Source organism: Lissotriton vulgaris, unplaced genomic scaffold (genome assembly GCF_964263255.1).
Source record: "Lissotriton vulgaris unplaced genomic scaffold, aLisVul1.2 SCAFFOLD_325, whole genome shotgun sequence".
NCBI classification, from domain to species: Eukaryota; Metazoa; Chordata; class Amphibia; order Caudata; family Salamandridae; genus Lissotriton; species Lissotriton vulgaris.
The window spans coordinates 1053743-1077220 of record NW_028243553.1 but is presented as its reverse complement, the minus strand read 5'-3'; the positions used below and the strand labels follow the sequence as shown (position 1 = coordinate 1077220).

At 48.9% G+C, this 23478-nt stretch overlaps 1 protein-coding gene across 1 annotated transcript in view; it reads right to left on the bottom strand.

The window, feature by feature from the left end:
- Nucleotides 1-23478, bottom strand: part of LOC147668304 (talin-2-like) — a 1432932-nt gene that overhangs the window by 447276 nt on the left and 962178 nt on the right. Inside the window, exons 16-18 of the mRNA XM_086948621.1 lie at nucleotides 21548-21624; nucleotides 2773-2953; nucleotides 847-960 (exon numbers count right to left, since the gene is read on the bottom strand). Of these exons, the coding sequence (XP_086804747.1) occupies nucleotides 847-960; nucleotides 2773-2953; nucleotides 21548-21624 (372 nt within the window). The remainder of the gene's footprint in view (nucleotides 1-846; nucleotides 961-2772; nucleotides 2954-21547; nucleotides 21625-23478) is intronic.

Here is a 23478-nt window from a genome sequence, read left to right as displayed (position 1 = left end):
TAGGGGCATAGAGACAGGGTTAGTGTTAGATTAAAAGGGCTCTTTAATTCATCTCCTGACATATACACACGTGTGCCACATATATGTCCACCCCTCCTAGGTCCACATGTTCCATTCTCCCTGCTGGTCAGCTGCCGCCTTCCCTTCTAGCCAATGCTATTTAGTGCTATATTTACCACTCCTCAGGCGGTGCTGGCTTAAATAGGGCCACTTTCCTGCAGCAAAGCAATCTCTTGTTGTCATTGCCATGTACAAAGCAAAGCCTATTAATAAACACAATCCGGCTCAGCAGTCCCGTTTGTTGAGTCCCTGCCACGGCGGCAGATTATGCTGCAGATTTTCCAAAGGCGCGCTTCGCCCTTTCTTTTAACTGCTGCCAGGGGCTGCGATTCAGGATAAAACAAGATGATTTGTATGTGCTTTTCTTTATGTTTCTTAAATTACACACTGGTCCTTGTTAGAAAAAAACTGAGGCAATCACAGGGAGGGAGGGGGGGGGAGGGGGGACAGAGGAGGGTGTTGTCTGTATTTACCTGGAAGGCACAGTCATTTCAAACGCTGCAGGATGGAAGCAACAACTTTCCAACACTGGTGCTCATCTCTTGAAGCCTTCCAGTAGGCGGGACATACCTCACACATGCAGGCGCTCTGGCCAGCAGGTAAACACATGCACCTAGTCTCCGCACAATGTTACTCTTCGCAACACAAGCACTGACTGACTCCAAGACCCTGGGAGTGACACACTCTGCTCTCTTCCCATGGAGGAGCCCCTGTTGTGCCTTGCAATGCCAGCTTTCACCAGCCCTCGTGGCTCCAGGAGCAGAGCTCTGCAGACCCTTTGCTTACCATGTCATGGCCCAGGGGGGGCAGGTTGTCCACTTGGCCCAGGTCCGCCTGAGCCTGCTCCACTGCATGCATGCTGGTGTTAATGGTCCCCATCAGAGCCTGCTGGGCGGAGGTCTGCCAATAAAACAGAAGGGAAACACAGTGAATCATTTCCTGGTTATAGGGACATCATGTGAACATCAGTGGTTTATCATCAGATTGGTAGCCTCATCACTGCGGTGTCTGAATGCTCTAAAGAAACCCCACAATACCACCCCAAATACATGCTTGGTGGTAAGCAGAGACAGTGTTAAGTTTGAACTGGCAAAGCAATTAATAAAGGTATGTCCTAATAGTGCTCTTCACGCCTGACGCCTACTGGCACGGAAAGTATTAGATGCACAAGTGGAGGCAATCCTATGGCACAAAGGTGAGGACGGTGCGGCGGCATCCAGGTGGGATACTGAGAGGGTCTCCGCCTACCTATGGAGGTAAAGAACACCCAGGAGGAGGGCTGGCGGCTGCTATGGAGGACCACTGGGCCGCTGCTAGGAAGCAGGAGACAGTTACAGCAGGCTCTTTGGCAGACAGACTGCAGGCCTGACTTAAAGGTGGGTGCTTGTGGATACATTTACAATTTTTAGAACAATGCTAAATCCACAGGATTAATTAATAAAATGATTTTATAAAGTGTGCATTACCCATTGGTGTCTTAGCGCTGGGCAGATCCAGACCGGAAAGAGGGAGATCTACCAGCTGAATTTCTTATCCTGTATCACCCATATTGTGAATTAAATTAAACCAGTGGGTTCTAATCCGGATTTTACAGTCTCCAAACATGTGGAAAGTTATACTAGGGTGACAAAATGAGATCCTGAGTGGGTAATATGCACATGGGTGAAGACTGAAGACCTGCCCCTCAGCGATACAACTGCAACAGAGATTTGGAGGAAGGGATGGTCACGCTAACTAAGTCCAGTTTTTTTAGAAAAAAATCTTCCAAATGTTTAAGACACCCCAGAATCTACTTGCATCAGCTACAGGAACTAGGATGAAACTATTCAGAACATGGCTGTGGAGGTATATCAGCACACGTGTCACGTGCCTTGAAGGGTATTCGTAGATTAGGTGGCACGGCTGCATTCTGTGCACGAGGCCACTGGCCATGAAAGGTGGGGCTTCCCCTACCAGACCCTGCTAGAGAAGGTGCACTGGGAATACCCTGAAAGCAAAGGAAGGAAGCTGGCTCGAGGATTTTTGTTTCACTTGGTAACAATTTTAGGTCTTTAACTTTTTTTAATTACTATTAAAGCTTTCTTTGGAGGAAATGTTTAAAGAGCAAACTCAGAAGGGGAAGAATATTCCCTTTTTAGTAAATATGATAATTGGTGCAATTTTTTTTAGCCATGACTACCTTTTTTGAGCTGAAAGCACAGTTTCAAAAACCCCTCGTCCCTCGCTCACTTTAAATATCCTGTAAAGGGTGGGGGGTGAAAATCTGCCATCAGAAAGTCAAGCCACGGGAAAGAATGTTGTGCCCTAAGCAGTTCTGAAGCAACTGATCTGCGTAACTCATTCTACCATCTTGTTGAAACGCCAAGACCGGTTTCACGCGCCTCTGTGGCACTTTCTTTATTCCAGTTCTTGTAACAGTGAAAGATTTCAGGAATCACTACTCTGTCAAACTTTTTAATTATTGCTTCTAGAGAAAAATAGCAATTAGATTAAACAAGCAAATAATCAGGGCATTTATTAGGATATAACGTTTTGAATAGTAAGATTATCTTTCTATTAAACTTAAATAAAAGCAATACACAGAAGATGTGCTAGGTAATGTTGATGGTTGAAGTAATGTAGCCAAACTGTGTTTTGTCTAGCAGTAATTGAGTGTGGTGAAGCGGACATGCTAGCATGCAACTTGAGGGGCTATGCCCGCCGTTTTCTTACCAGTGGGGGCATGTGTCCTCTGTGCATCTGCCCAATCATGACTTGCTGCTGGGGGGATGGCATGCTGCCGACATTGAAGGTTTCGGGCCCGCTGGAGCCTGAGCGCATGACTGCAGGGAGGGCCACCGAACCAGTCTCCACCTTGCCAGTGCGATTAAATTGCTGTTGGAGGATTGTAGATCTACGGCAAAAGAAAAAAATCAGCACAGCGTGGTACTTTTTTTCACAACCGTCTTGATTTAAATGTTAGGCAGAGCATAGGTACAGTTCTCCACAATCAGGAGGATACTGTCCACAATATACACATAGCAAGATGAACAGTGAGCCTAAAATTGAAATTACCCCCCTCCCCATCCCACAACCCATCCACCCCCCAGAACACCCCCCAACTCCCATCCCCAACTACCCACCCCTTATCCCACCCTACCCCCGTGCACGTGTTTACATTTCACCAGATATACAGATAAGGCAAAGTAGGTATCAGGTAACGACCTAGGGCCCAAGGTCCCCTTCCAGAGGCGGCACATCCTCAGAGTCAGTCCCCTGTAGTCCGCCCACCGCTTCCAGATCTTATAATGTTTCCGGGGGCACCCCCTGGCCTCAAATACTGGCAGCTCCAATCCCATAAGAAAGTCTAAGCCCGCCTACCAGGCGGCAAGGGGGGGGGCACGGTCACTCTTCCAGGCTCTCGCCAGATCTCGCTTTGCCACAACCAAACCCAGTAACAGTAGATGGCGTTTATAGATGTTACCTCCAACATTCATCATACCCCAGCACTTCCGACAGACAATTCCACACCCCATTCCAAAACCGAGTCAGACCCACACAAGACCACACCGTATGTAACAGCGTTCCCCGTTCAGTACCACAGCGCAGGCATTCCGGAGCGGCAATGAGGCCTGCCCTCCACAGTCTCTCCCTGGTATAGTATGCTCTATGCAGGTATTTAAACTGTAAAAACCTGAGTCGCACAGCAACGGCAGCCCTGCGGGGGGATTCAAGGGCCTCCCTCCAGTCATCCTCATCCAAGGGGCCAATATCCGTCTCCCAGGAGGCCTTCAGTGACAGGAGAGAAGAAGAGCAGTGAATAACCAACGACTGGTAAATTTTGGAAACTTTTTTATCTCCCAGGTCCCCCATAAAGAGCTTGGCCTCCACTGGGCTGAATTCGGGAAGCTGGTCCAGCCCTACCAGACTCGGCGCGAGTGCATGGCGAAATTGTAGATATTTGTAAAATTGGGTCTTGGGCATATCAAATTCGGAGCTGAGATCCTGAAAGGATTTGAGGGTGGTCCCCGTGAGGACATGGCCAAGGGAGGAAATCCCTATGGCGTCCCAGCCACCAAACCCCGAGAGGGAGGCCAGTGCCGGAAGCCGACCGTTATTCCACAGCGGAGTTTCGGCTGTCAGCCTGCCCCACCATCCCATACGGCGCAGCACCTGCCTCCAGATCACAAAAACCACCTGAGTGACCCGCGGCAGCATCCTCCACCGCCTGGCCGAGTACAATAACGTGTGTAGCGTGGCACCGCCCATCAAAAAGTGCTCCAGCGCATAAGCCGGGTCGCTGTGATCACCATACCACCACTCATTCAAAACCAGTAGGTGAGAGGCCTGGTAGTAGGACACGAGGTCAGAGGAAGCCAGACCTCCAGAATACGTGGAGAGAAAGCAGGTTCGTAGTGCCACTCTAGATGCACCCCCGGCCCATAGAAACCGGACAAGCGTCGAATTCACGTGACGGAACCACTGCGGGTCAATCCTATATGGGTGGTTCTGTAATTGATAGAGGAGCCGTGGCAGGGCGACCATCTTGAAAATGGCAGATCTGCCATATATATTAAGGGGCATGCGAGTCCAGGTTTTGACGTCCGATCGGACTTTATCCCACACCGGCTGTATGTTACGCTCCCATGAGACCGTGGCAGCCACCGACAGGAAGACACCCAAGTATTTTAGACCACCGACCGCCACCTGTAGAGCCGAGGCCCAGGGGTACGTCTCCGGTTCATCGCCCAGCACCCAGAGGGTCGATTTGCGTGGGTTAAGAAAGAGTCCCGAAACCTCGCCAAACACTTGCATCATGTCCAGTATGCGAGGGCCAGAACGGCGAAGGTCAGTCATAAAGAAAAGGACATCATCCGCGTACAATGCGATTCGATCTGTGAGGTCGGCTCCCCACACAAAGCCACGATACTGTGCATCAAGGCGCACCCGTGTGGCCAATGGCTCCATGGCCAGAGCGAAGAGGTAAGGGGAGAGGGGGCAACCCTGTCGGGTTCCCCTGCCAATCGGGAATCTCTCCGAGATCGCTCCTGAGATACGCACCGAGGCGGTGATGTCCGTGTACAGCAGCCGCACGTAGGAGATGAACACCGGTCCCAAGTTGAGGAGCGGCAGAAGGGCAAAGAGATAGGACCAGCTGACCGAGTCAAACGCCCTGTCAATGTCTGCCAGCAACAACGCCGCCCGATCCCCGGTCGCCCCCACAGCATCTACCGCCGCCTGTGCGCGCCTAATGTTGTGTCGCGTCGCCCGGTGCGGCATAAAGCCTGCCTGATCCGGGTGAACCAGGTCTGTAATATATGGGAGCAGACGGTTTGCCAGAGCCTTGGCTAGTAATTTAGCCTCAAAATTGATCAGGGATATGGGACGATAGGACTCGTGTCGATCGGGGGGCCTACCCGGTTTCTGGAATACCACAATCTCGGCCTGATGCCAGTCCGACGGCAGGCTACCTCGCTCCCGCGCTAATTCCAACGCCCGCCGATAGTGTGGCCCAAGCTGCAAGTGGAACTTTCAATAAAATTCACTAGGGAACCCACTCGGTCCCGGTGCTTTGCCCACATTGAGTTGGCCTAGCGCATCCCCCAGTTCCTCCGCTGTCAAGGGGAGGTCCAGGGCGTCCCTCACCTCGTCCGAAACTGCCCGAGGGGGAACCTCCGCGAGGAACCCAGCAATCGCTTCCGGCTGGAGGCACTCCCGAGGAGCATACTGCTCAGCATAATACCGCGCGAAGCTCGCCGCCAAGGTCGCAGGGTCAGTTATCGTGACTCCCTCCCCGTCCGTGAGGCCTGGCAAGGTGAGCGGTTGTAGTGTATGTTGGCAAAGTCTATGGAGCATGGTGCAGGATTTATCTCCCCATTGGTAGACCCTGCTCCGCGTGGCCAGCCACGCTTGACGAGCTTCATCCAATAACACCGAGGCGTAGGAATGCTGCGCCTGCAGAAGCAATCGTAGCGTCAGATCGTCCCTCTTTCCCCGGCATCGTCCCTCCAGCACCTCCACCCGTTCAGCAGCAGCGACAATGGTCTCCTGCTGAGTGCGACGGGCGGCCGCACACCATGCAATGTCAATGCTTCTAATAGTAGGTTTCATGGCTTACCACACAGTCACTGCGTCGATACCCTCCGCCAGATTCTCCTGCCAATAGTGGGCTATCGCACCGCGCATATGTTGAGTGTAGTCAGCTCGCTGCAGGTGCCACGAGGACATCCTCCACCTAAAGGGCCGTCGTGGCTTGCGCAAGTCGATCTGTACTGTAACAGGGGAGTGATCAGACAGCCCCCTAGGCCGAATCGCAGCCCATTTCACCCTGTCAAGGAAGGCCCCCGGCACAAACACATAGTCCAGTCGTGAGAAGGAGCCGTGTACGGCCGATACATATGTGTACTCACGTGCCCTGGCATGCATGTGTCTCCAGGCATCCGCCCAGCCCAGCCCATCAATCATTGCCTTCAGCCGCGTAGAGGAGGCCGCCGCCGCGACCCCCTGCGAGCTCTGCCTGTCCAAGCTTATATCCACCACATAGTTCCAGTCACCACCAATCACAGCCAAGGAGTCTGGGATCTCGGCCCAGAGGTCAAACAGTTTCTCAGCCAAGGACCACTGCAGCGGGGGGGGGCATAGACACAGCCAAACACCACTGGTTCCGATCCAATCGTCCCTTTCACAAAGACATACCGCCCCTGGGGATCAAGCCAGTGACGTTCATGAGTATATGACAGCCGTCTGTGGATTAGAATAGCTACCCCCCTCGAAACCCTGGAAAACCCGGCATGGAACACCTGGTGGAAACCAAATCGCTGCAAACTGAGTGCCTTTGTGCCTAACATGTGTGTTTCTTGGAGGAGCATCACATCAGCCGCGTTCCTTTTACCCCTCCGCAGTACCGCCCCACGCTTGATTTTGTCTAGCAGCCCCCAAACATTCCAGCTCAATATTCGCATAGAGTCATTAGTAAGGTCCTGCCCGAGGTGTCAACCATAGTCACAATGAACAAGTCTCTGTGGCCCTCAGGGCCCGACCCAGGCCTCCCACACCCTACCAGCCAAAACAATAAAAAACACTTGCACCCCTTTCGGAAGATCCACCCCCCACCCAGTCCCCTTCCACCAACCCTTGTCCCCCAACAACCCAGCCCCCCACCCCCCACCCCTATACCTCAGAAAACATTGAAGTACCTGTTGCGGCATGGGGAGCTTCAGGCCCAAAACAGAGCACCTAAAACCCACCATACCAATGGATCCCAACTATTCCCCCCAACTAACAGAGCTGTTCCCTTAGGGCCATCCCCCAACCAAGGGAGGAACGGGCGGCCCAAGCAAAGAGTACCCCAAACCCCCCATTGTACTAAGCACCCAGGGCTCATGGAAAGCGTAGTAGTCAAATGCCACCCAGCCAAGGGCCCCATGTCCCACTATGACCCGGGTTATACTGCACCAGTTGTTGTCCGCTCCGCCACCCAGGCCTCCGATCGAGGCCCACCGCAGGTTCCACCAATGGAGCCAGACTAAGCAATGAAGCATGGAGTCACCCCATGCTCAGTTTTCTTTTCCCGATTGGTCAGTGTCCGGTTGCGTCTCGTGCAGTAGTCCCTCCCTGGACAGGGAACGCCGTCGTGAGCGGGACTTCCGATGTCGTTTACCCTTGCCGGCGGAGTCGCTCCTCTCCTGCGATGATCCACGCGATGGCCCAGAGCCCAGTCCCGGTTGGGCGTTCGGTCGGATCCTGACTGTCTCATCCGTCCACTTGAAGATGTCCTCCGGGGAGTCGAATAAGTGAGTCTTGGAATGGAAGACCACTCGAAGGCGGGCTGGATACAGCAATGAGTATTGGATCTTTAGGCCACGCAGTTTGGCCTTTGCAGCCAGAAAAGAATGGCGCTGCTGCTGCACCTGCCTGTTGTAGTCCGGGAAGATCATAATCCTGTGGTTGTCGAACAGCAAAGTTTCTTTGGCCCTCGCCTCCCGGAGTATGGTGTCCCTGTCGTGGAAGTTTAGGATTTTTGCTATGACTGGCCGAGGCCGTTCCCCCAACGGTGGTTTCTGTGTCAATGCCCCATGCACGCGCTGCACCACGAAGCAGCGCGACAGAGCGTCGGTTGGAAGCCAGCTTTCCAGCCACTTCGTCAGGAAGGCGTCCATGGGCCCTTTCTCGCAATCTTCCGGAAAACCTACGAATCGCAGGTTATTTCTTCGCGCTCTCCCCTCCGCGTCCTCCACACGAAGAGCCAGCCCCTTCTGGATCTTCTCCATCTCCACCACCTTCCGTTTCAAATCGCCAACGTCTCCCTCCACTCCCGTGATCCTGGTCTCGGCTTCCGTGATGCGGGCGACAGCATTGCGGAGGTCTTGGCGTAATAATATCACGTCGGCACCCACCGCACCAATTTTGGCATCTAACATGTCTCTGGACTGCGTAATGGACGCCATCAGAGCCGCGTTGTCTGGCCCGGTGTTCTGGCCACCCCCGGCAGCCCCCGATCCCTCACTGGGACCGGTAAATTTGTCGATTGGCCCCTGCTTGGCGGAGTTCGTGCCACCCCCGCCTCTAGTCATGGTCTGGACAATTGAAATGGGCCGCCCGGTGTCCTTGGTAGTTTCTCCTCACACGTCACTCAAGAACAGCCGCCACTCGGGGGGGACCCGGGGCCCGGGATCCCGCAAGGCGCCTCGCCACACCCGCCTGCCGCCACCAAGCTCGGTCACCTCGCCCGTGTCAAATAGTCAATGGCCTCAAGCAACATCCAGGGCCCCAGCAGCAAATGAGGCGGTGGGCCCGGCTCCTCACCCTCGCGGGCCTCCACCGGTGACCAAGTGGCACTCCGCCGTCATGGGCGGTGGGCACAGCAAAACGCCGGGACCGGGGCGGCCAGGCGATGTTGTCCCTCTGGGCCTTCTCGGCCACCCAAGCAAGGATCAGTGCCGGGGGGGAAGGGCAGACGCCGAAGCTCCACCGGCCGTTCCGCCAGCAAGGCATGAAGACGAGGCGGCTCCAACAATGGCGCGGGCAAATCTCCGGGCCGACTACCCCCACGGGTTACAGCATGGGGTCCACAGCATCAGGTCGTGCCTCCTCCCGGCCGGCACACTGGCGCCTGTCCGGCCGCCGCTCCGTCTCCGGCTGCTCAGGGGGACCCGACCAGTCCCGGGGTCTACAGAGCCCTCCTCCGGCGCCCCCTCCTCACCGCCTCCAATATTGTCCACGAGCCGGTCCGCAGCATGAGATTCCGCCGTCCGTGCTCTGGCCGCTAGGCCCCTGCCTCCCCGAGGCCCAGGAACCCGCCAGCGATCCAGCCCCAGGGACCAGCGCCAGCAGACTGGGTGCAGCCGAAATCGAGGCCCCCGGCGTCCCACGAGGCAGGTAGGCCCGGCGGGTTTCGCTGCGGGCTGTGTCTGCAGCCGGGGGCCCCAAAAGTACCACCGGAGGGTGTCTGCAATCTCCGGCAGCCGCCGCCGTTGTTGTGAAGGGTGGTTGCGGGTTTGGGGAAGGATAATTCGGCAGGATAAGTTGCGGGCCGGCGGGAGCTCTAAGGAGCCACGTCCGCCATCATCGCCCTCGAAGCCACGCCCCCACAGCGTGGTACTTTTTTAAAAAAACTTTTTTTTACAATTTAAATATGCAAAACACCATCATTTAGTGAAAATATGGGACTAACGTGGTCAAGGTCAATAGCATTAAATCCACTTATCTATGGCAATAAATGGTGAATTACGTTTCTTGTTAAATATGAATGAATTGCAATTGATTGTAATCAAGAAGGAGATCTACACAAAGCCAAAGAAAGACCAACATTATATAAAACAGTTGAGGGCACAAACCCACCTGGTCACCCACCTTACAAATGCAGTGGTAGCTATTACTACACACATTGCATTGTATTCAAGGTTTCCACCAGGTTATACCACCAAACTTTAACCCCCAGCCTTACACAAACGAACTAACATATGACCTTCACTGTGATTACAAAAAGTGATGTCTACACATCTTGACCCAAATGACAGAAAAGCACATAAACACACACATGGAGGAACTCTCAGCTACACCAACATCCCCTTTGACAGTAGAGCAGAGATCTCTCTACTGCTCAAAAACCATGCAGCTCCTCTTCCATTTGCCAATAATCCTGTCTCAAACCAAGCCATTCAATAACAAGAGGAGCTTAGAGGGAAAATTATCGGTACTAATAAGAACAAGCCCTCCACTCAGTGAAAATAATCCAAAAAGAGTTCCCAGTACCCAGGACTATAGCGAGTAAATATCTCACGGACATGAGACACTCTTCCGCTAAAATTCTCAGATCGTAGAATTGCGGACAGCACCCGGTACTATCTATACATTTAGATGTTCATTGTCTCTAATGTCCTACTGCCCATGCACAGACTCTCTAATCTGTCAATATTGCTGATTATGGGGGGTTCAAAGTGTTTTTCAACTCGGCGCAACCAAACAAAAAATGTGTCAGCCCTATCTAGGACCATACACACACCCACACATACATAAAGATAATCTAGAAAAAATGTGTGGCGGAGAGGAAGGCACCTCACGGGCGAACACCCTCGGGGCACTCTGTTCAGATGTTTACCAGAAACTTGGCCCCTTTCTCATCATAGGTGACCATTCCTATTCCAAAATTAGTGAATACGTGAAGAAAAGCAAAAAAATAAAGAAAAGGTGCAATGCAAGAAGCTAAGAGCATAACTTCTTAGACATACAGAAAAACAGAGTGAAGAGTAAAATCAACAGTCACACCTCTTGGACTTCTTTTATTAATGACTCAGGTGTGCACGGTTGAAATAAAAAGACTGGTAGCTTAAAGTCGCATACCACTACCTGTTACCAACATGTTTCACTGCCCAGTGACCTTTATGGCAGATTCATCAGGGTTAGTACACTGTTGCTGCACCCACTTCCGACATTTTTTAACAGGAAGCCTTATTCAGCTACGCTCACTCGTACCAGCTGAAAAGGCAGGTCTCCGCCAGGTTATTGGTTGTCACATCAACCATACAATCCACGTTCGCGGGTGTTCAATCATCCTCAGCTGGTACGAGTGAGCGTAGCTGAATAAGGCTTCCTGTCAAAAAATGTCGGAAGTGGGTGCAGCAACAGAGTACTAACCCTGATGAATCTGCCATAAAGGTCACTGGGCAGTGAAACATGTTGGTAACAGGTAGTGGTATGCGACTGTCATCAGAAATTACAACAATGACAATAGAAACTATGATTATAGGTTATTTGTGAAAATCATAGCAGAAAGGCTGAATGGGGTTATTCCTTTTGTTGTGAATGAGGATCAAAAGGGTTTTATTCACGGTAGAGCATTGAAAGAACTGACATTCAATCTCACAGGAACAATAGACTTGGCCACCGCCTATGAGCTCCCCTTAGCAGTTATGGCACTTGACGCCGCTAAAGCGTTTGATCGTGTCAACTGGGTCTTTTTAAAAGCAGTAGTTAAATCTCTCAATCTTGTCCCTTATGTGTGTAGAATTTTGGAGGGTATCCCTGCTGCCCCGACAGCTAGAGTTCTAGTTAATGGAGCCCTGACAGAACCGGTTCAGATCACAAGGGGGACGAGACAGGGCTGTCCACTGTCACCCTCTCTTGTTCGATCTATACATTGAGCCATTGGCTAGAAGACTTAGAAGCTCTGCAGAGATTCTACCATTTCAATATAATGGCTGGAGTAAAAAGATTAGACTGTATGAAGATGATATTTTGGTTTTTACCAGTGATATACAGAGTGCATTCGAGTCGGTTTTAACAATCACCACCGACTTTGGTAAAATTTCAGGGTATTTATTTATTTATTTAACGACTTGTAGAGCGCCTGGTGACCCGAAGGCATCCCCGCGCTATAATGATTTTGTTATCCAGATGAGAGGGAGGAAAGAGGGGGGGGGACGTTATTTAGGGAATAAGGGCCAGCTCCATTGATCAGTTTGTTTGCCGTGCACATGGCTTTGAATTCCACCCTTTGGCGCACAGGGAGCCAGTGCAGGGCCTTGATGGCAGGTTTAGCTGACACTCTGGAGGGAAGGTTCATAAGTAGTCGGGCTGCTGTATTCTGTGTTCGTTGCAGTTTAGCCAAGGTGGCCTCTGGGGCTCCCAGGTAGACCATGTTACTGTAGTCCAACCGTGACAGTATTAGCCCTGTTATGTTAAAATAAACTTATATAGCGCACGGCTACTCTAAAAGAGTGTCCCGGCGCTTTCCACAAGCCCTTGGACTAGGAGTTTTCTGGATGCGGGCGGGAGTAAGGGAAGAATCCTGCAGGTGGTGCGCATAAGCCCAAAACAGGTTCCTGCAGTTTTGGCCGCTTGCGTTTTCATTGAAAGCTCGGGTTCTAGCCAGACTCCTAGGGTCTTAATTTCTTGTTTCGGGGTGGGAATTTCCCCGAACACGTCTGGCCAGACCGATGGGGGGATGGTCACCCATTGCTTTCCCATGAGCATAACTTCGGTCTTCGACCCGTTTAATTTGAGTGATGATTCACACATCCAGCCGTAGATTTCCGTAAGGCAGTTTGCCAGATTGTCTGGGTGGTCGTCTAGTTGGGATAGGGAGACGACCAGCTGTGTGTCATCCGCGTAACTCACTATTTTGATACCGAAGGGTGTCATCACGTCTTCAAGGGGGGCCATATAAGCATTAAAAAGCGTAGGGCTTAGAGATGATCCCTGGGGAACCCCGCTCGTGAGGGGGAGGGTGGACGAGTGGTGATTGCCGTCCCATACCTGGAACGTGCGCCCGGCAAGGAAGGACTCTATCCACCTGAGCGCCGTCCCAGTGAGCCCTGCTGCCGCCAGCCGATGGAGAAGGACACGATGGTTAACTGTGTCGAAGGCTGCACTAAGATCCAGGATGATCACTGCCACTGACCCTCCTGAATCCAAAATGCGCCTTGCCTCCTCGATGACGGCAAGAAGGGCGGTATCTGTGCCATGGCCCGGGCGAAACCCAGTTTGGGATTGCCGTAAGATGTTATTTACCTCGAGAAACTGAGACAATTGTCCGTTGACCAATTTCTCGGCTACCTTGCTAATGCCAGGGAGGAGTGAGATTGGCCAGTAGTTTGCCATATCTGCTGGGTCCAGCTGGGGTTTTTTAAGGAGTGCTTTCACCACTGCGCTCTTCCAGCTAGCGGGAACAGATCCTTGGGCAAGCGAGCTGTTAATAAGCTCTGTGATCGTGGGAACGATGACGGGGGCTACGGTTTTGAGGAATCTAATAGGTGCGGGGTCCAGAGGTGATCCGCTTTTCATTTTGGCCATGGTTACATCTACCTCGTTGCAGGTTACTGCCCTAAATGTCGCTAGTTGGGGGCGCATGCTGCTTCCTGTCTGGCTGGGGGTGATTCATTGTCCATGTGGCTAGAGGGACAGGGAGGGGGAAGGGATGCTAAGATACGGGCAATTTTGTCATTGAAATAGGTGGCTAATTCGTTGCTTCGGTCCACAGGGGGGGTGTTGGAGGAAGGAGTGGTTGGTACTTTCAGTAGCTCTTTTACGATTAGGAAAGATTCCCTAGCTGAGTTGGTGGATTCTTTTATCCGAGTGTCGTAATGGGAAGCTTTAGAGCGCTTAATGGCAGCTTTGTATAGTCTAACTGAGTTCTGGTAAGCTTCCTTGCTGGCGTGCTGCCAGTCTTTCCTCCATAGCCGTTCGGCTCTCTTGCAATTTTTGCGTAGTAATCGAAGTTCCGGGGTGTACCATGGGGCGGAACCTGGTTTCCCATTTTTGTCCTCCTGGGTTCTAAATGGGAGTACGGAGTCCAGGGAGGTAGTAATCCACTCTCTGAATTTACTATCGGCGATAGCCGGATCTTCTGCGTAGGCAGGGGTAGTTGACTTTAGGGTCCTGGCCCAGTCTTCGGTGGGGAGCTTGGACCAGGCCCTGTCCCTGGTGTAAGTGGGAGGTTTTTGAGGTTTCCTAAAAGGTCCTGGTAGTTGGAAGGAGACTAAAAAGTGGTCCGTCCAGGGGAGGGGGAGGGACTCACTAGCTTGCATGGTGGGGGTGCTCGTGAACACCGGGTCCAGTAAGTGACCTTTGTTGTGTGTAGCTCCGGAGTTTAAGAGGCGGAGGTCGAGAGCCGCCAAATCGGTGATCAGGTCGGCTGCCCCAGTGTCTAAAGGGTCATCGAAATGAATATTCAGGTCTCCTAGTATCATGAAGTTGGTGATGGAGTGGGCCTGTGTTGCTACCGTGTCCAGGAGAGCACTAGAAAAAGGACCTGGATGACCGGGGGGGCGGTACACTAGGATGCCTGTGAGTGAGTTAGTCAGGTCTAACTTAATTGTGAACTGTAGGCTTTCAGAGTCAGGAACCTGCGCATCGTTGGATTTGCAGGGGAGATAATCCTGGTGAATAATGGCGACACCACCACCCCTACCTGAGGGACGAGGTAGGGACTGAATGAGAAAGCCCGGTGGGGTGGCTAGAACCATATCTGACTCCGAGTGTGGGGAGAGCCACGTTTCCGTCAGAAATAGAACGTCTATCTCATGGTCTTCTATGAGATGGTTAATAAGCATCGCGTGTTTAGGGAGAGAGCGACAGTTCAGAGAAGCGAGTTTGAGGGCTGAGGGCTTGTAGGGTCGAGTAGGGAGTTTGAGCTGGACTGGGTGGCAGTAAGTGCAGCTGATGAATGGTCCCTCCAGATCGTGAACATACTCACAGGAAGAGGCGATGGTGGGTCTGAGACTTAGGAGGTCCCGACGTGAGTAGCTTACCTTAGGGGCAGCTTTGTCCGACAGGGGTTCTGGCCCTAGGCCCAGCCGTGCGCGGACGGGCGCAGATGGGCTTGCCTTAGGCGCGCCTTCGGCGCGCAAACGGCGCTCCCGCTGCGCTCGTCCGCTGCGCTGGTATGGCCGGCACCTTTGTAGTGAGTGTTATGGGCGTGGCTACGCAGTGGGCGTGGCTCCGCCTTGGGACCGCGCTGGCGGTGTGGGCGTTTTCCCCTGTGTCAGCGCTGGAAGTCGCTGTGTCAGGGGGGGTCTGGGAGGGCTGCTTTAGCGCGTGTGAGCCGGCGCTTCAGTGCAGGTATGCTCAGTGCTTTTTTAAAATCAAAGACAGAGAAAATGACAAATTTTAAAATCAATTTGCAAAGTGCAGTCCTCCGGCTTCCGCCTCAGAGGATTATCAAAACAATAATGCGACGCGCTTTCTGTCAGCGTTTTGTAGTAGTCTTGGTGGGCGTGGCCTCGCAGTGGGCGTGGCTCCGCCTTGGGACCGCGCTGGCGGTGTGGGCGTTTTCCCCTGTGTCAGCGCTGGAAGTCGCTGTGTCAGGGGGGGTCTGGGAGGGCTGCTTTAGCGCGTGTGAGCCGGCGCTTCAGTGCAGGTATGCTCAGTGCTTTTTTAAAATCAAAGACAGAGAAAATGACAAATTTTAAAATCAATTTGCAAAGTGCAGTCCTCCGGCTTCCACCTCAGAGGATAATCAAAACAAAAAAAAATACCTCAGGGTATAAGATTAATAAACAAAAAAACTGAGCTTATGGCCTGGAACTTAGAAGCGGATGGAATAAGATCCACTAAGGATATGAGATATTTAGGGGTGAAGATCACACAGGATATTGCCAGCCTCACGAACAAAAATTTTGAGGTAGTTAAGAAGAAAGTGGTTACCCGGTTGAAGAACTGGGTGCATCTCCCCTTGACTTTGTTTGGTCAGGTCAATCTTATGAAGATGGTAATCCTTCCGAAGTTTACTTTTCTTTTTGAGACTATTCCTCTCCCCTTTTGTAAATTTTGGTTTTTAAAACTTCAGAGTCAGGTTAGCTCTTTTATCTGGTCCTCTAAGGAGCCACAAATCTCCTGGAAGAAGTTGAGGAGGAGAATGGAAAAAGGAGGCTTAGCGCTACCTGATTTGCTCGTTTACTCCTGGTCTTTTTTGTTAACAAATGGAAGAATGCTTTTGGCTACACCCTCTAAATCAGAGATGGGCAGACTTTTTGAGGTTCAGTTGAGGAGACAGAATCTGGCGGAAAGAGGTTTTATGTTTAAGTACGCAGACCCAAAATACTTTTAAAAAGTTAGATTGAAAATCTTAAGCGGCATGGCTGAGACATGGTATAGAGTGAGGAAAGCCGTTAAACTGCCATATTTTAGTCATTTTGCTCCCATCTGGGATTCTCCGGACTCCCCCGAATGGACCAAGGACGCGCTGGATGCACCTTTGAGGGAAGCGGGCATAGTAAGATGGAAACATCTCTTATATGAAGATCAGTGGATCTCCTGGGATTATTGCAAACAGAAATCTGATCAAAGAATATCAAGATTTAAAAATCTTCAGATTCAGAGTTGGTTTCAAGCTACAAATACAAAAATTGGGGAGTATAACGAATTTGAGGAGAAATTGATTTCTGGACGGGCCCTAAATAAGGAGATCGCACTATGGTATTGGTGGACGGTGGAAATGGAAGACGAGAATTTCGTTCTCCCAGTCGATCTCTGGAGAAGATGCTTGTCGACGGCTACGCTGGAAGATCAATGGCAGGTATCTATGCTTACTTTGTACAAAATAGTAAAACCTGCATACCTGGGAAGGAACCATCTTTTCACCATCTACAGGGCCTATTGGTCTCCCCAAAGGATATCCAAGTTTAGGAAAGGAGGAGATGTTGCGTGTCCAAAGTGTGACAGTATGAAGGCGGAAGATCTTCACATGTTCCTACTCTGTCGAAAGTTCCAGCCCTTTTGGGAGGCCGTGAGTAGAGCGCTATCTGATTCTTTGAAGATTCAAATTAAGGTAAGGGCTTTACTAGTTATTTTGGGGCTGTTGGACTCCCAAACTGTAAGCAATAAGAACAATGCAAACTTGTATTTTATGCGATTCTGTTGGCCCATTGAGAGATTTGTAAGCTGTGGGTGTCTCAGATTCCACCAAGGTATGAGGACTGGATATTATCTGCGAGGAGTGTGGCTAATTTAGATATGTCAGTCAAGGGATAACGAATGCATGAATTTGGGGCACCCCGTTTGAGCTGGTGGGAGCAGCCACTTAATCTATTAGATCGGGGATCCTATGACTAAGCCCTTCTCTGCCTCGGCTGATAGCACCTTTTCAGGGTGGTAGGTCTCCTCCACCTGGTGATGGTGTGTATTGGGTGTCGGATGGTGCAAATCACTACTTCAGGGCGTCTCCAAGTGAATCCACCTCTAGTAACTCTTTTCAGCATATGAGGTTTTGGACATTTCGGCTTGTAAGAAAAGCGAAATGGAGTGACAGGCAAATGAGGACAAAAAAAATGACAATAGAGGTCACCTTATCTTTGACATAGATATGGTCAGAGTCGCCTGGTAAGGAAAATAGGCCTGGACCAAATTAAAAGAGGCCCCACTCATGAATTGGGTACTAAAAAAAAAACAATCTAATTTGCAGATTGCAACAACTGCAGCAGCGTGGACATTTGTGATATGCAGTCTGGCTGAAGAAAGGAGCTGCAAGCATATCTGCTTGGTATTGTCTGTGGCTAACTCATTGAAAATGAAGCAGTAAAATTCATTATGTGCTCTTTATATAAAAAAATACAAATATAAACATTCCTGCTCACCTATCCATAACCGGTAATAGCTCCGTTGACACTGCCTTCGATGACTTACAAAGTCACCTTCCTCATTCCCCACCGCCTCCATTGATGTGCAGTGTAATACTGGCCGTCCTAAAGGGGCTCATACATACACCAGAGTGAAATGGAAATAAACTATTGAGTGCCATGGATAGTCACGGAATTGAGTGATCGCATGTCATCACCTTCTGGGTACCCAAGTACATCATTCAAATGTGGGCCCTTGGAAGTGAACTTACAAGCTTCTGCAGGTCAAATGTGATTGCTAAAACCAAATCAAGGTTAGGCGAGGTACTGCAGCTTGTAGGAGACAAATGGCTTAAGGGAAATTTGCACACTCACATAAAAAAACAAGACATCTCATACCTTCCCTCGTTTGTAAGAATTGTTAGCATTGTATACAATATTTCAAGTCATGTTTCTAAACATATATTTAAAATATAGAATGAGCCAAAGGTGAAAGAAAAAAAATATAAATATTGCTACCCTTGTCGTATTTTACACACTTTGCATATGCTACATTTTGAAGCATTGCATGTTCTATGCAGATGTCGGTCTACATTGCACACCACTGGCAGTCGTCGATATGTCAACGCCATTAAAAAAACAAGTTTTCAGATATCTGGAGGATCTCACTTAGGTGCATCTCATCTTGTCCTGGTTCTCCCCTTGCATTCCGGTTCTCGAAATATTTGTGTTTTGGCATTATTCAAATACAACTACAATCATTAGCGTGCCAGTAAAAATAAGTGAAAACAGTACTCCCTAATATAATCATACCTGGAGCATTGTGAAATATTTTGGCTTTTGAGGCTCACGCGACTTGTGATGCACTCAATGATATGTTACAGCCTATTGCCGTTAAATAGCGCTTCAGCTCCAAGCTTCTGATCAAGAGACTGTACATTGTCAAGGTGGGAAGCACTTGAAGGTGCACCAATAGAGTGAAAGTGGGTGTAGTAAAGCTGCAAAAGAGCTATTGTACTATCCACATTTGTGGAGAGATTGCGGTCCCACTTGGATCTTCTATACCCACATCTTTGTTGAAAGGTTTGAGGACATGCACTAATCTATGGACGGAATTATTGCAGAAGACATACAGCAGGCAGACCGTCAGGGACACAAAAACAAAGACTGGTCCACTTCGCAGATCACACCCCAATCGATGGATCCCCATTCCTCACGTGTCCAGTACACCTAAAATTAAGGTGTGGGTCCCAGCCACCATTTTAAACTAAAGGCAGAGCCCCTTTCATCCTTTTGTAAAGCGCTCTGATATCCCTTGGGATCTGGTTCGCGCTATATAAAACTTTATAAAAAAAAATTTTTTTTTAAGTGGCCGGCAGTTTGGTCCCAGTGTCTTATTCCACAAACTCCCCCTCAGACCCATAATGTAAGCTAATTACAAAGAAACACAACTGCAGGGAGGAGGGTACAGTTGGGTAGAAAGCAGCATTCATACCTGCAGTGTTTTTGGTAAATCTATGAACTGTTTCACTTGTACTAGGCTCAGGACAGACCCACTAGTCCGAGTCTAACAAGTCCCTCAACAGCATCAGTCAGGCCCCTTTGCTCCACTTAGTCTGCCTGTGAAACTTGTAATTCGTCTGATTGCTCGCATTCTAGGGAGCGGTTCTTGTCCAGCACTCACATGGTCTCTCGATGTGCATCTCAGCGCCCCATCGGCAAAGGACAAGGAGCCCATTTCCCAACTCGTGAGCCGCTAGGGGCGAAGCTGCTTGCAAGATGGGGCAATGATTGCTGACCGGATCCTTGGCGCTTGACATGGAGCTGGAGAGTGGGGGATGGAGGGCATTGCAACATGGGTGACAGCACCTACATTGATTTATGTCCAGTTTACTTATACTCATGCCCCCATTATGATGCAGCTGCAATGAGTCTCCCTCCTGGCCTGTGCTGATCTGTACTGGCATCTACTGAAAGGCCGCCCTTCATCTACAGTCACAGTGCTGGAGCGCCTTCATCATTATATGAAGAAGTTCACATAACTGGCCCATCTCATAGCAAAAACCTGCCCACCACATCCTACAAAAAAGGACCCCTACTGGTAATACCATCCCTGTATACAGTATAGTGCGCCTGTGTTTGTGTATATGTGTTATTTAATAAAGTTTACTTTTTTAAGTTGATTTCTTTATTGGTATGAATATAGTGAATTCACAAACAGGCCATTTGAGAGCGTGTTACGGGTTTTTATGGTGGGGGTGTGACTTATGGTTTCAGTAGCAGGTCTTGATTGACCATTTGAGGGTTTTATTTTTCATTATAGTACCATATAGCCACTTTAATATTTTCAGTTCCCATCTTTACTTTTTTCATGCGTGATGTTGCAATGTTTGCATTATAAGAACCATAACACTTTTTGAAAAAAAAATTCTTCCAGTTGATTTGCTACTTATTTAAAGGCACATCAGCAGTTTAAGACAGAGAGACAGAGTATAAGTCCAGCCCTAATTGAACACAGGGATAAACGGTGCGACCACCCTCCAGCTAAACCCCTGCCTTGTATTTCCTTTGGATGGACTGCTTGACCTGCGTCTATGCCCGGCATCCAGCACCCATGTGCACCATTATCCGCTATGCATGGCAGAGGTCTAGCACTGGGCCTGTGGCGAGGGCCTGGGCCCAACAGCACTTGCGTATGGCACTTGCGTCTGAACCCCAATTGTGCTATTGCAACCTTCCTTCATATCCATCAAATAGGTTCAAATGTATTATTAGCCAATCAAAGGTGTTTAACTCTCACCCTATAATTTTATCCCTAAACTGAGCTCAACTTGTCATACCAAATATACTATCACTGAAAATCCCTCATTAATGTTGTGCAGATTTGTCAAAGGAAGTCAAAGTTATTTCAAATTAACACTTTTTTGCCACCTCTTTTCAAAAAGCCCTACTTAAAAAATCTGCATGAAACTCAACATAGCAATAGCACGCTAAACATGGCAAGTGTCAGTCAAATTTGGTGGAGATATGTTAAACGGCGCCAACGTTATTAGATTATAAAAGATAGTTTTTAATATCCCCTTTTATAATTGTCAGAGCTTGTTAACACCTTGCACTGGGCTCAACCAGCTAACAGCCTGGACAACTTTAAGACGATCCACGAAATAGTGGAACAGCAAATGAACACATCTGGTGGTCCCCCTACCCTCTCACACTTTTTCTCTTTGATGGATTTGTATAAAATTATGCCAAATATTTTAGTACATCAAAGGTTTTTTTGACCTACTGCCTTCGGACCTGCATGGAACCGGAGATTAAGGCACAAACACAGCCGGCCCCCTTCATGCATCAACGCGAATCTTGACATGCCAACACTCACTGCTAAATTTCATGTGGATTCATAAAAGTATACTAGCCATTGCTATTGCGGTCCAGAAACCTATCCAGTCGGGTTATAATTTAACAGTTCGAAGGCATTAGTTGAAAAGCAAACATTTAGCTGGATCTGTTTATATGGCATACTTCTGAAAATCGCTTTGCAAGACCAGAAATGTGTCTGCATGTAAGTAAAACTTTTTGAAAGATTTGTTTGTAAAGTCTTATTATATTTGCATTCCTTAATTTACGAGCTGGACATTGGTTTGTTTTTCTACAGTATGTCAAAAAGTGTTGATGGAGCATGGCTAGGCTCACCATGCATGATAATACACAAAGTACCTCTAGAAGTGACCCTCAGGTTCTCTGACCTCCCAAACTCTAAACACTTTCCCTGGACTATAACAAAGTTTTAGAGACAAGTAATATCCTCTAAATGTAATTTATGGTGTATTCTATCCCATATAGAAAAGTGCATACATTTCCATAAAGCATGGACAGTAGCAGGTGGGCTTAATCTATCGGTACACACAAGGACCAAGAGGCAACGGGCCTGTTTCTTCGCTCACACAACGTACTTTTTGGGAGAAACGGATTCTTCTAACATAGTGGACTCTTCTTCGCCGTCAAGGCCAAATCGGTCTTTGCTCTGTTTCTGAAAGGCAAGAAGCAAACAGATTATGAATGTGTGCTCATAGTAAGGCATCACAGTACAACAATCACAACACTGCTGATGGGTTACAAATGTTTTGAGTATTCTTCACAAACATCTGGTGCTATAAGATCTGTGAAATATTGTTTAATTCTGCAACAATCTGACATAGTGGAATGGTTCAGTGAAGTTCTCTTGTGAGAGTTGTCGTGGGCAGGTAGGTTTGGTACGATGAAGCACACCTCTGTTGTGATGCAGCTGAACATGAACACAGGACTGTCTTAGGGCTTTGGTAGTGGGAGGCCAAACTGTGGTTGCGGAACACAACCCCGAAGGAATGGAAGTAATTTATGTATGCTTGATTCTCTTACAACTGCATCTCTTCAACCACATGACAAGGGTTGATCAACGCTGTATACTGTGCCGTACAGACGGATTTCTCGGATTAACATTTTCCTCTGCTTAGTATTCAACTGTTGACCAACTCCACATACATCATCAATTTCTGGCTCTCTAACATTTATTGTGGTATGATGAGGTTTTCTGAGAATGCCACAACTGCGGAGTAAAAAAAACAGATTTTATTTAGGTAAACGTGATCCGTGACAGTACAGTACTAAAAGTGGTCACTGGACCTATTCAGTACAGACTTGCATTGCAACTTCTTGATGTGCATCATATTTTACTAGTCGGGGACTTCACAGCCTAGATGGACTGCCCAAGGCGCCTGACCACTAGGTTACTCAAACAAACTACTCATGGGCACACATCTCAGGGGGGCGGGAAGGACAATGCTCGGACTTAATTATCATTCGAGATTTTGAAGTTATTAATTGTGATACATATCCAACTGGCTGGTCTGATTATTTTACTAGACATTTCACTGTCAACCTTTCTAGGGAGACTAGTCAAAAGAGCAACAAAGATGATCTTCGACATAATAATCCACCAAAAAAGTGTGCCCTAAAAATACGAATCACGCGCTTGAACATGGAAATGAAACGCTCAGTAAGGGTCAATCAATGGACAATTTTGGTCTCTTCCATGACACATACTTGGACATAATAAATCGTGGCGCCCCACTTAAATCTAAAAAAGCCAGAATTTTCTATGCTCTTTGGTTTAGTCGGTCCTTGAGGAAACGTTAATGCTGTTGTCATGGACTTGAAAATAAATAGAGAAAATGCAGGACCGAACAGCGTTACAGACCTCTTTAAGCAGTGCTCCAGAACAATATGAGCAATATTTTCCAGAGAAAAAGAAAACAAGCTAATATCAGTCGAAAGAATGCTCCCAAATTGTGCAGGCATTTGTGATCCTACTTGCCAACACATTCAAATTTCCATTTCTCAACTGATTTTAATAGGGGTCAACTGTGCTCTCCAGTAGAAGGAACAGAATTTAAAATGCCAATTGATACCTTATAGGTCATTCTACTTGCATTCACAGATATCGAAGCTATGATAAAAAACATACTCCAGTATGTTAGGACTTGGCTATAATTTCTGCAGTAGCTGCTAAATTTGCAGCAGCTACTATTGCTCCTTGTGTAACTGAATTAACAGTTCTAGCATAAGCCTGAGTTACTATGTTCTTAGCCACTTATACCCAGTCTTTCTTGACCACTTGCACAGCTTTTAGTCCACTGCAAGTCTTCCATTTATTTTCAAGATCGTGGAAAAACGGTTTTCTCCTAGGTCTAGAGGTTCCTAAAACATCATGAGTTTATGGGTAATGACCATGCAGGGTATCAGACCAGACACGACACTGAAACAGTGCTGGCAGTCGTGTTTGACTTGGTCGACTTTGGCACATTCTTTAGTCGATTGCAAGCAGTGGCTCATGTCTGGGACCCGG